This window comes from Myodes glareolus, chromosome 4 (assembly GCF_982192425.1).
Source record: "Myodes glareolus chromosome 4, mMyoGla1.1, whole genome shotgun sequence".
Classification (NCBI taxonomy): domain Eukaryota; kingdom Metazoa; phylum Chordata; class Mammalia; order Rodentia; family Cricetidae; genus Myodes; species Myodes glareolus.
In genome coordinates this window covers 10,355,460-10,368,622 of record NC_142029.1, presented here as the reverse complement: position 1 = coordinate 10,368,622, position 13,163 = coordinate 10,355,460, and the positions used below count along the sequence as shown (strand labels likewise).

The following is a 13,163-nucleotide window of genomic DNA, read 5'->3' as shown; positions in this document are numbered from 1 at the left end:
TATGAGTCTTCACCTTTGTGCATCTTTGTGCATGTGTCACATGCACTCTGACAACACAGTAACTGCAGAAAGGGGAGGGGGGTAGTGTTTTCTCCAGGGACTGAAACAGGAAGATTGTGGGTTTGAGGCCAGATTGGGGGATATATAACAAGACCCTATCTGAACAAAGAGGAAGAAGAGTTCTTAAGGTAGAGCCAAGAAGCTGTCGTTGAGATGTAAGAAAGCACCAACAGGGTACACAGTTATGGACATAGGGTGAGCAATTGATGTGAAGTGCTGATATGGAAATGTTAAGATTGCATTGATGACAAAGCACAAAGTTTACCACACGACATAGGCTTTGTTGTTTGTTTGTTTTGCACTATAGTTTCAGTTAGGTATTTAAGATTAAAGAAAGGATCTTTGGTTTTCGTAAGACACTACGGTGGCTTTCGCATCAAGACCTCTGGATTTTGTTGAATGTGCTATCTATTAGGGCTTTCACAGCTGATAGTCCAGGGAGCTCAGAGTGGGAGCTGCATAGGCCTGAGGCTGCTATCAGCCTTCAGCTTCTGCTGCCTTGCTGGAGGACAGTAGTTCAGAACTTCCTGCCTTTAGGAAGTTTCTTATGATGCAGAAAAATTATAAAAGCTTTAGATGGCAGGGGAAAGTTCTCTTTATATAGTCTAGTCTTGTTGACAGAGTCTGGTAGGAAATACTACAAAATCTGTTTTCTCTCTTTGGAGATGGAATAACTAGCCAGGAGCCTGTTTTCATGTAATGGTTTTGTCTACAAGTAGAAAAATTCATGCACTCAGGAGGCAAAGACAGGCAGATCTCTGAGTTAAAGGCCAACCTATTCTACAGAGTGAGTTCCAGGACAGCTAGGGCTATACCAAGAAACCTTGTCTGTCAAACCAAACAAACAACAAAAAATCCAAGTAGAAAAAATATCATAGACTGGGGTACCAGAGAGTCAATGTGTAGCATACAAGAAATCTCTTATGTTACCTGTCTGGGTGTATTAGCAAATGGCTGTGATCTTAGAGATGAGCTTTGAATTGTATATTTTAGATGTCTGTATGTTTCCTGAGAGCCCACTGTATTCCCAGCATGGTCCTAGGTGCTAAGATTTATATGGCCAGACAAATTCCTGTTGGAAGTGGCTTAGGTTCTGGTGAATGGAGAATAATGTAAGGTCGAGGTGGTGGAAAGCTGGTCCTGAGAGAGGAACCCTGCTCAGGAATGGGAAGGTGCCTGTTCTCTGAAATTATCTGCAGTTTTCTTTATGCCTTAGACTCTTTATACCTTAGACTCACAAGGATGGTGGCACATGTTTGTTTCATTTCCTCATTTCTAATGGGTGGATATTGAAAAGTTCCTGTGCCTCCATCCAAATAGATACATTAAAGAGGGAGATTTGTATGTTTAGTTAGGGTCACTTTCTTATAGCCTATTTTTATTAGAGGGTTTTATAGTTATGTTTAGCTATTTATCTTTTTAATTTCACATATTTTCCTAAATAAGTGCATATCTTCCCTATTTTCCTGGCATCTGTATAGACTCAAGGGGACACTTTTCACTGAGTGACTACCTCACACATGGTGGTGCTGTCATTGTCTTCGTCCCATCTCTGTACCCTACTGTGTTGCATTCTTATTGCAAATTTTCACAGCTCTTTGCACAGTGTTGTCCTATTTCAAATTACTATGCAATAACCTTTCATTGCTTGACTTTAAAAAAAAAGAAGTTAAAAACTGTTCCTTTTCCTTTCTCCAGCAATTCTTCATCCCCAAATCACCAAGGAGATGGAGTTGCACAGGCGTCTGGGGAAGTAAGTATCTTTCCTTGAAAATGTCAAATACTCTTAAGGGCCTGCATTCTAAACATTCTAGCCAAGCTGTGTGGGTGCTCAGTCATAAGCTGTGTTCTGACTTCAGATTATGAGGCCTTTTGAGGTTTTCTGTTAAACATTCTTCATGGCCTACCAGTGACTTGGGTTTTTGTTTTGTTTTTAAGCTTGAATGGTTTTACCTATGCTTACTTTTTTTTCTTCATTAATAGCAAATTCAACCTTCAGCTACAACCCAGGAAACACAGCAGTGGCTGCTTAAAAACAGGTTTTCTTCCTATACAAGACTGTTCTCTAATTTTTCAGGTATGTATGTATGTTTGTATGTATGTATATGTGTGTGTGTGCATGCATGAGAATATTTTATTTGTATGTTTTTGTGTTTTTATTAACTAAGAATTTATCTCCCAGTTTTCCTCAGTTGTGACTCCCTATTAAATTCCTTCCAAACAAGAAATGAACATTGCTCCAGTTCACTCCTTGCAAGAGTATTTAGTTCTAGGTGATATTTTCATCCTGTTTATTTTTATTACTTTAAAATTATGTGTGTATGTGTGAACCCATATCTGGGTATATGCATGTGAGTGTAGGTGCCTACAGAAGTCAGGAGTATCAGAACAGAACCCCTGAAGCTGGAATTAGTGGTTGTGAGTTCCCTAACATGGGTGCTAGAACCCAAACTCTGGTTTTCTACAAGAGCAGCAAGTGCTCTTAACTGGTAAGCCATCTCTCCAGCCCCAATTCTAACTTACTTTGAGATAGTATTTGCTTTATGATAAACTGTAAAGACAGTTTGGAGATGATCCAGCACACGGTCACTCATTGTCTCACAAAATTATTGTATTGCAACCAAAAGCCAACACTCTGAAGGCTGTTAAAACACTGTTAAGGGTGTATAGACCTATTTTCTGTGAGTGTACATCTCTACAGCCACCATTGCAGAGAAGATACAGGTGTGAGGTGTCTGTCTGACGGGTGCTTTCTCTGTCCTGCTGCCCCTTTGCAAGATCATTCTTCCCCCTATCCACAGACACATTTTCCTCACACACATTGAACTGTCCTGCCTATGATTTGATCATTCTGAGAATGTTAAACAAATGAAGCGCTACAGTATATGGCCTTTTGAATCTGGCCTTTTCTTCCTTGGCCTTTTCTTCCTTGGCCTTAACCTATGATCTCAGGTCCCATAAGGCTGCCCTGTGTCCTGTGGTTTTAGCCTTTCCACATAGAGCAGTATTTCATTTATGTGGCTTTGCTCATATTGGTGTCAGGAACACCTTGCTCTTTTTCTGCACAGAATACTAAGGGAATGCTCTGGTGGGACTTCAGGTGTCAAAGCAGCACTGCCCCGAGTAGTATGGTTGTTTGGAGAGCATGCAGGAGGCAGGGACAGTCTTCAAAATGTGTGTGGCCCTTGTACCTCTCCCCATTGTATATTGCTAATATGTCCTGAATAAACATTCTGAGAAATGCTGGGCCACAGAGATGCGGCAGTTAGCATTTTCATGTGCGTGTGGGGGCTACTGAAACAGTTTTAGGAGGACAGACACATACCCAGCTGAAGGAAAACCTAGTTTTACAAACAGTGGGGTTTCTATTATGTTGCTTATTGTATTGTTTGTGCATTGGGTAGTTTCTCCTCACATAGCTTTTGGAGTCTATAATACCACATGGAAGTAATTTGCTAGCTGTGATCCACATATTTATGTGATTAAATAAAGTGTGGAAAACTGGAAATCACAGAATTCAAGATGAGGGGAGAGGGATCTCATGAATCCTTACAGGACAAGTGGATTAAAAAACACAGCCCATAGAAAACCTTCTGACAGCTGGAGCCCTGCATGTTGTGCAGATCCATGTGTGTTCTGTTGAGTTACAAGATCTTTATCCTTGTGTGCAGTGATCACATGGCTTGGCGTTCTGGTTTTTGCTTAACCTAAGGCTTTCTTTGGTTCATGCAGAGCTCTCTTTGGCATATCACCTGAGGCACAGCACTTGGAGAATGGAGAGGACAGTGAGGTCTCTTACAGCCAGCCACATGTCAGAAAGAGCTGACACCATCTGCCCCTTTCTCTTCCTGGTTACAGTTGTCACAACAGGGAACTCTGCTTCAGAGCTGTGTATAATGACCCCAGTAGATGAGAGACCTGTCTCTGGTAGTTCATCCTAAGAGTGACTCCACAATGTCACATCATGAGTTAGACTTCTCTGGTCTTGATTCTTTTTATAGACTAGGATTCTGTCAAGCTCACCCTTTTGAGCCTATGAAACCCCATTATCTTGCTACAGATGGGAGTAGATATTTATTATATGAAGTCATAGCTTCACTCTGGAAGTATGACTGATACTAAAAGAGTTAAAAACCAGATTTTGTGGACATATCCTAACATAATAAAATTATGGAGTACACAAAGGACTTCTATGACCACTCCATCTTAGCTGTTGCCCAGTGCTTGTTCAGTCCTGTATCCACCTCTCCCTTACATACATGGGAACTTTTTGTTGCTTTTAAGGCCAAGTACTTATGGAAGAGATCTTAAGTAACAGCATGATTCTCTCTTATGCTTGCTTTCTATTAGAACTGGCTGTGGGCATGACACTGTAACTGAGTGTCTTAACTTGAGTGGTGTAATGAAACCCAGTCTCTCTCTGTTTGCTTCCCACTCACTGGTGGCTTTGACCAAGTTCCCCAGATGCTGCAATTCCATTGTGTTTTTTAAAAAAGAGAAAGGTAGTGGGGTGGGGGTGTGTTTCACACATAGGGATTGGATCAGAAACAAGGAAAGAAAGGCAGTATGGGAGTCTTGTATTGTGAACACACAACCTTTTTGGCTCCTTGTTACCATAGCACATTGTTTCTCTGAGAGACAGATGAGTGCTTCTGTGTTATCGTGGGTATGTGTAATTCAGGACACTCGTTACTGCCTAGAAGGACAGAGCCATGTGAAGACAGAACCCCATGAAGCACCTGTTCTAACCTTCCCAGGCTTATCTGAGGATTTCTGCTGTTTTCTAGGTGCCGACTTATTAAAGCTGACAAAGGAGGATTTAGTTCAGATTTGTGGTGCAGCCGATGGAATTCGGCTCTATAATTCCCTGAAGTCAAGGTAAAATACTATAGACTTTTCTGTGAGAAATGAGAATGGACCTTTCTCTGCGTGGGGGATTTGGTGGGCAGAATGTGTTTCCACGCTAGGTTGGCGTGTGCCTGTGTGCGCCACCGAGTATCGGCAGCATCGTGCTCACAAGAAGACTGTTTTGTGTACACCTTCAGGGCAGGCACTGATGAGGGCAGAGGTAGACTAAGACTGGTAGCAATGCACATGGGCAGGACTGATTTCTTGAAGACGACTGGGTTTGTTGCCAAGAAAACAAAACTTCTAATTTAGGTGAGCTCTACAGAATCTATGGTTTTCAAGGTCATGATTATTGTTAAGCAGTTATTAAATGTGAACTTGTAACTGTCAATTAGAACGCTAGAACTGTGACTGTGCTGGCTTTGAGACCTGCTGCCTGCTATTACTGTCTCCAGACTTGTGCTGAGAGTTCAGTAAACTTGAGCCTTACTGATTCCAAATTGCTTAATCAATCTTGAAACTTAAATTTACTAGCATCTGACAGACCATCTCAATGGTTTAGAGTCTGGACCTGTGGTAGTTGGTGTGAGGTGTGTGGTTTTTATATTTTTATTAGAAAATTATTTTGCATAATGAAATAACATTGTAAAGTTCTCATAAGGAAAAAATAGATCTTAGATTCCTGTAGTTGTTGACTGTACAGGTGCTGAGGCCACTTGCTCTCAGTCTCATTGATGGCATATTCTAATTACAGGTCGGTTAGGCCCCGATTAACCATCTATGTCTGCCAGGAGCAGCCGAATAGCACTGTGCTGCAAGGGCAGCCACAAGCTGCAGGCAGTGGAGACGAGAATGGCAGTGGGACACCCTGCGGTGAGTATTGAGGGCACTTCAGGTCTCCTGTCTTCCCTGAGGTTGCCAGATATGAGCTGGTGGAGGATTGTGGAGTTCCTGCTACAGGGTTGACAGCAGCAGCTGTAGGGCCTAGTCCTGGGGAAAGAAGGAAACTAGAACATTTCTTAGTTCTCAATGATGCATGCTGTAAGTCTTTTTATATGGCTTTATGCATGAGATACCCAGGACTCGAACATGTTGAGACCTGAGTGAATGTAACATTGTCAGCTTGCTGGGGAAACAAGTAGGTTTCTCTTTCTTCCCCCATTTCACTGACTAGATGGAAGGAGAGGGCCTCATCACACATGAGCAAAGGTGAGTCTATGTAGCAGTCTTCACCCAGTGTAGACCCAGCTGAGGTGAGCATCCATTGTGTTCCATGAAGGCAGGAAAGTGAGTGTTGTCTCTTTAGTCAGTGTTAGCACTGCTGCATAGCTTAATTTGTGAATAGAGGGCTTCTTTCTGCAGATGTAGCTCAGCTGGACAGTATGACAAAGTCTGGCCTCTCCCATCTCTTCCCTCCCTCCTTTGAATGTAAACATTTTGGGAAAGGGAGAGAGGCTAGACAAAGTCTCACCAAGTAGTCTAAGCTGATCTCAGAGCTGCCATTTCCTTGTCTCATCCTCCAGAATACTTGGGTTACAGATATGCATCACTGTACCTTCCTCTTGCTTGTATGGTGGTAGTAATGTCCCTATTCTCACATTCTGAAACACTGTTTTAGGGAATCATGTACCATGGAAATCAGAGAGGCAATTACTTACCCTGACAGTGGGTGGAGCTCTAAAAAATACTTCATGGCTTAGATTTCTGTAATTGGAAGAGCTGTAAATCACAGTTGTGGGCCTTTCCATTCGTGTCATTTAGCCCCAGGCATGAGCTGTGACTTTTAAGTTTGAGGATACAAATTCTTAAAGGAGCCTTCTGTATCACTCCATCATATACATGATTCCCAATTTTGCCAGGAATATAGTATTATTGTATTACATGTCCTCAGTGATTAGTGTTGGGGGTGTGGTAGGAATAGGTGGAAAATTTTTATCCTTGACCATTCACATTTAGTGAACTTAAGACCAGATAGGAAACCGTCAGCCACAGGGGCGTTTCTGCACTGACCTCTGCCATCACAGCACGTGGATAACAGCTTTGACCCTGTTCCCATAAACAGAGAGTTGCTTCCACTTTATTACAGGAGCCAGAGGGCAGCAACTGGTCTCCAGACTTCGGTATGGTAGTCCTTCAGAGTTACCTTCAGTTTTGAGTTTTAATTCAAAACTCTTCCAAGTGTGTAATTAGTCAACATTCTTATACACTTAGCTATTATTTGGGAAGACGACTTTTCAGTTTCCCTATTGCAGATCTGTGTCTGGCTAGAGTCAGTGGTTGAGCAATCCCCTTGGGTGACACTCTCACAGATTCACAGTGCTGTGACTTTAAGTATGGACAGAAATAACGGAGCAGCAGATGTTGAACTGAGGCTGGGGTTTTTCCTAAAGAAGAACCAGACTTCATTGTTTATCCTTACTTTTCATATGGTATTGTCTTCATTTCTTTTGATTTGGTGTGTCTATAATAGATGACACAGATAATTTTTACTCTTAAGACCTCATTTGGAGAATTACTGGTTCAGATTCCTTTTACAGTTCTTTTTATGCATTATTAGAAACATTTAAAACAAAAAAACACACCCAGCTTGCTTATGATGTAATTTATACAGCAGAGCAAATATTTTTTTCATCCTTTGTCCTTTGCCCTAATCTATTGTTTCATAACCCTGATCCCTAATCCCCCCCCCCCCCCGCCCAGAAAGGGTTCTCTGTGTAGCCCTGGCTATCTGGAATTCACTCAGTAGACCAGTCTGGCCTTGAACTCAGAGATCCACCTGCCTGGTATTAAAGGGGTGCACCACCACGCCCAGCTGATGCTCTTTTTTTTAAACCCTCAATTATATGAGACTTTGTTGCAGAAAAATATAAAATCACATCATTTTATACAAAATTAGTATTTATTATACATGATCATAAATAATGTGTTCTTTACTTCAAATAAGTGGGTAGAGATCTTAAGAGGGCAAAGAAACATTACCTTGTCCCCATTTCTAAGTTTGAATTTTATTTCTTTGGTACTCTGAAAAGGTGGCCTCTATGGATCAAGTATAGATCAGACCAAACATTATTGTAAAAGTGCTATTTTTCTTTTTTTTTTTTTCCAGTTTATCATGCAATCTACTTGGAAGAAATGGTTGCCTCAGAAGTTGCTCGAAAACTTGCCTCGGTGTTTAATATTCCTTTTCACCAAATTAACCAGGTTTACAGACAGGGCCCTACTGGTATCCACATTCTTGTTAGTGACCAGGTAAATCAAACAGGCAGTAATCACTCTTCCTTTCCCAGTGGTGCTCACACAGTGCTGGAGCTGTAAGAAATGCTGCTGACTTCTTTTGCAAGTACTGATAGTCGTTTTTAAAGATGTGGGATCAAAATGTGTAACCAGGAATAAAAGCATCTAAGTAGAGAACTTAGATATTTTCTGGGGCTCTAAGGTTAGTGGCAGTCTTTGGTCCTTCCTGTGAGGTAAGGCATTAAATATGTTCTCCTTTTAGACATTATTGGAAGAGCAGTATTTTAAAAACATGTAATATCACAAGTACAGCATGCCCCTTGCTCAAGCTATGCTCACTGACAAGCAGTAATAATAGAGAAAGTCAGTATCCATAGGACCTGGCACAGCATGCTTCTCAGTGGCTCACCGGTGACAGGTGTAATCCTTTACCATCTCATACTACTGTCATGAATTATTTGGATCCTGTATTTGTGTAAGAAAGATGTAAGGATTATGCTGTACTACTTTTACCAAAAATTTAACCATTTATAGTTAAGGACTGATGGGTCTTATACACTTACACATCTGCTTTATCCTTCTAGATGGTTCAGAACTTTCAAGACGAGAGTTGTTTTTTATTCTCCACAGTGAAAGGTACTTTTCATGTGTGTGTGCCTCAGCATGTTGTGATCATGAAGGGCAGTGTGCCCCTGATAGCAGCTCTCTTGTGTGTGCATATTCTGTTTTTGTTTGTTTGTTTGTTTTTGTTTATTCCAGTCAGCGTTTCTCTGTGTAGCTCTGGCGACCAGGCTGGCCTCCTCTGCCTCCCGAGTCTTACAATTATAGGCACTACTGCCTAGCTGTGCATGAATATTCTTGAAAAAGATGTTTTGATGTTTTTGCTAATTTTAAGAGGTTGGAATATGAATGAACAGTATTTTTAGTGTCTCTAATAGAAATTATCTAGCAAATACAGAAAGACTTAGGTTTTCTAGATGACTGGCCATTCTGCCAGTATTTGCTGAACGATGTATCCAAGACTGTGTTAGTGCTTGGATGGAACAAGGGTAGTGGGAAAAGTCAGAATTGGTCCCAGGCACAGAAATTGACCAGTATTGGGTGTTGTGGGGAACATGGGGGAGGGGAATCATCAAGCTGTTAACAGAAGGCTTTTCTGAGGTGATTTGAAAAATGAGCTGGCCACAGGACTAGCCCAAGGGCAGCATGAAACTGTGCAGAAGAATGCACTTGGCGTTTGTGAGGGCTGGAAGGCGGCCATGCAGATGCCATGTAGGGTGAGGGTGAGCAGAGCAGAGTGGGGTCAGGGAGAGAGGCAGCTCCTGGCATGCAGTGATGGCTGCTGACGTTGGTCACTGGATCTTATTTCAGATGGGTTGGGAAGTCAGGGAAGTGGTTTAAACAAAGGAATAATGGGATTGAGTTTTTCTTCTACTACAACTGTGGAGATAACAAGATGGCAAAACTGGAGTAGGCAGTCGATCTAGGCAAGAGGTGATAGGAGTGTCAGGACATGTGGACAGGGCCCATTTGGCTCCCTGTTTGATGGGGGAGTAGTTGTGGCTGCCAGGACAGGTGGCTGCCTCATCAAAGAGTTGAGGTAATGGTAAGTAAGGTTGATGCAGAACAACTTGGCATGTCAAGCAGGCAGCTAATTGTACCATTCTGAGGTTCCTTAGGCTTGAGGTACTAATTTAGAAATTTTCATATGTCAGTAGTGAATAAGAGCTGGGCAGACTGTACAGAGCTAATTAGGGAGTAGTGTGGGAAGAGGTCCAGGCCAGGTCAAGTGAGCTCAAAACCACAAAGTTAGAGAGGGGAGGGCTTCATGAAGGCGGAACATGGGCTAAGATCAGTTATACTAGTCTCAGCACAGGACCCCCACCCAGAAGAGGACAAGTCCTCTCTGGTCCCTCTCAAGTCCCCCTCTCCTGGTAGTCACTCTGCAAAGTAGCAGCCCCAAAGGGTTGAAATTACAAAATGTTGCTCATGTGCCGCTGGCCATCGAGCTACCTCAAGACCCAAGGCAGCAGTGAACTGGCTCACTTCTTAGTCATGTGCAGAAACAAACACCTTTAATTTTAAAACCATATAACTTTTACCTTGCAAAATTCCAGAAACCCATGCTTAATCATATACTTGTAGCTTGTGAAACCAGTGGTTGTTTGCAGAATTAGTCCTCACGGACTTCTCTGTTCTTAGTTTACCATTTGTGAGACTTGGAACCCATGAAAGCCTTCTTTCTGTTTTTATGAATGCCTCCACTGCCTCTCACGATTTCCTGAGGCCATTAGGCAGAGTCTTGTTATGTATCTGCCTCTGCGGGTTCAGCTTTCCAGGAGAGAAAGATGGATGCCTACAGCAGAACCTTCAGGCTGCCTGCACATTTTGTGCAGGGCTTTCTCAGCTCTGCCCTCACACAGTGCTGTGGCCTATTTTACCTCTAGCATACAAGAATTCCTGGTGCTGTTCTTACAAACCCTTCCCTCTAGGGCCAGCAAGAGGTGCAGGGGCTGGAGTCCCAGAGCAGTGTTCCAGGGAATAGGTATAGAGTTGTCTAAGGAAGCAGAACTAGAGCAAAGCAATTAACTGTAACCTCTGAAGCAGATTGTACATTTCCATCTTTAATAATGTTTCTTTTCTAAGTTTAGGGTGTTTTTTTTTTTTAACTTTTTCCTTTTCTTGGCAGCTGAAAATAATGATGGTATTCACATAATTTTGAAGTGATACCTTATACAGACTGAACTCTATTCAGTACCAAATAAAGTCATGCTTAAAGTGTGTGAAGACTGAATCCAAGAAGTCTTGGGATTGGATTTTACTGTGAAATGTTTCATATTGAAAACACAAGATGACCTTCCTAATGAGCTGTAGGAGAGACAAGTCTCCTCATTGTCACTGCCACAGCCCAGCACCCTCACGAGAGCGAGCACATCAGTCGACGTGCAACTAGCTCCCGGCCCATGGTGTGGGCACAGGGGCCAGTGGACAGAGTTCCCAGAAGCAGTCTCTGCTGGCTTTGACACTGTATGCGGTTTGAAAATGAATGTAAAAACTCAACCGTGGGCATTTACCTTTCTATGCCAGTTTGGCTTCTGTTGCCTGACCTTTATGCTGACCTGGGGAGGAGATAGGTGTGCTCTCTTTGGGGAGTTATGCAGTGCTGACACAGCAACATTGGTCAGGTAAGAGGCTGAGCACCTTGTCAGAAGCGATCCATCATGTCTGAAGGTATACGTCTGAGGACATCATGCCAGACCAGGGAAAAGCCAAGCAGAGAAGATGAGCAAAACTTTCAGCAGTACCTTGGTGTGAGGTCAGTGTAAGCCCTGATAGGCACAAAGACGTGGGGTGTTTGGCTTTTGCTTCCATTTTTAGCATTTTAGTTCTGGATTTCACCTTTTGAAACCTCCTTGCTTTTTAAACTCATGTGGTTTCCTTCTCTCGTCTCCCCTGTTCTCCATTCCCCCCACACTTAAGCCTCCCGAGTAGCTGGGACTCCAGGTGCACAATTCACTTGTTTTGTGCTTGGCTCTGTTCTTAAATGTATTTAAAGCCCTTCCCCAGACATTAGAACTAGATGATGTAATAGGGGAAACAAAGTATTATTGTTGGTAGCCTCTGACTTGGTGTTAAAGGGATCTTTGTTTTGAATGAGACGAAAGTACCCATGGAAACACTAGATGTCATAACAAGACACTAAAATGTACCATAACCCCCACTTCACCCCTCAGATGCTGAGTTTCAGTACAATCATGGATATACATGCTGGTGATTAGTTCAGAGCTATTAAGGTGTTTTACATCTTTGCTGCTGTGTCTGTAACAGGTGTGCCTCTTTATAGGATCACATGTGCTCGCACACCACTCTCAAAGGGATTCTTCGGCTTTTCCCTTCCTCCCCAGAATTCATCAGCAAACATTTTAGCAGGTCCGAGTTTTTAAAAACCTTTTTCTGTTTTAATTATGTAGTATCTCTGCCCATTTGCTCAGTTGCTGGCTGTGAATGTCTGTCTGACCCTTGTTCAGGTGGGTAGGAATGACTACTTCAGTGGGTAAAGGCTTTAAACGTCTTGCATTGTATTCATAGTGGGGGTTAATTATTTGCCACAAACTCTAAACTCGGTCTCCATATTTTCATCTTGGGCTTGGCAGTGCTATAGCTCTGCAGGCCCTTGAGGAGGGGAGTGTTCCTATCTGTCCTTCCCTTTGCTTTTGTGTGACCACATGCTTTCTGTACCAGTCACTTATTTGGGAAAGAAGTGAATTTATCTCCTGATTGTTTCTAGAGTTTTGCTTGTCTGTTAGCTTTCTTTTTTGGATCTCATGATTTATGGAACAATAAATGTCTTTTAATGCTGTGTGCTATTTTGAATTCCTTATCAGGTTTTAGAAGTGGGGTAAAAGTACTTACAGGCTCCTCAGACTTGAAATTGTGCTGAGCTGCAAAAAGTGCTAGTCTGTCTCAGTGAAACTGTACAGAACCCACAGCACCAGCAATTTGCTACTTTGGTTAATAGGATGTACAGTTCAGTGTAATAAATGTTTTCTGATTTTTTCGTAAATGTGTCACTCATTTAAAGTCTTTAAGTTGTGCTACTGTCATCTCAGGTCACATGGAATGAAGGACTTTCCTGGGTGTGTCCTACACACACCTTAGTGGCCTCACTGTAAGAGGTTCACCCCTGTGGGCTGTCCCTGCCCTTTTTTCCTTTTCTGCTGATTTCCACAAAGGTGATGCAACTCAAGACAGGTAATTATAGGAACTGTTCTCTATTTACAGAAGACAAATCAGGCTCTCTGACAAGAGGTTCTTCTAGTCTGTGAGTGAAGTTATGGTTGTTGTGAATCAAGTCCAACACTATGATAGGCTAGCTCAGAAAAATGTATGGTTGTCTCTGGTATTTAACAGAATGAGTTCATGAAGCACTGAAGTAAGTCTAGTACATACTTCACCCCCCCCCCCCATACAGTTAATAGCTGATGTGATATATAGTCCAAGCCTGGCAGTACTGCAACATG

At 42.3% G+C, this 13,163-nt stretch overlaps 1 protein-coding gene across 2 annotated transcripts in view; it reads left to right on the top strand.

Moving 5' to 3' along the window:
- Ubp1 (upstream binding protein 1) overlaps positions 1–12,502 on the top strand; it is a 49,458-nt gene extending 36,956 nt beyond the window's left edge. For both annotated transcript variants that reach the window (XM_087905188.1, XM_087905187.1), the window contains 7 exons: positions 1,759–1,813; positions 2,044–2,137; positions 4,848–4,938; positions 5,663–5,781; positions 8,015–8,157; positions 8,727–8,778; positions 10,832–12,502. In XM_087905188.1, coding sequence (XP_087761314.1) covers positions 1,759–1,813; positions 2,044–2,137; positions 4,848–4,938; positions 5,663–5,781; positions 8,015–8,157; positions 8,727–8,778; positions 10,832–10,869 — 592 coding nt within the window. In that variant the 3' untranslated portion in view covers positions 10,870–12,502. The remainder of the gene's footprint in view (positions 1–1,758; positions 1,814–2,043; positions 2,138–4,847; positions 4,939–5,662; positions 5,782–8,014; positions 8,158–8,726; positions 8,779–10,831) is intronic.
- Positions 12,503–13,163: the final 661 nt, after the last annotated feature.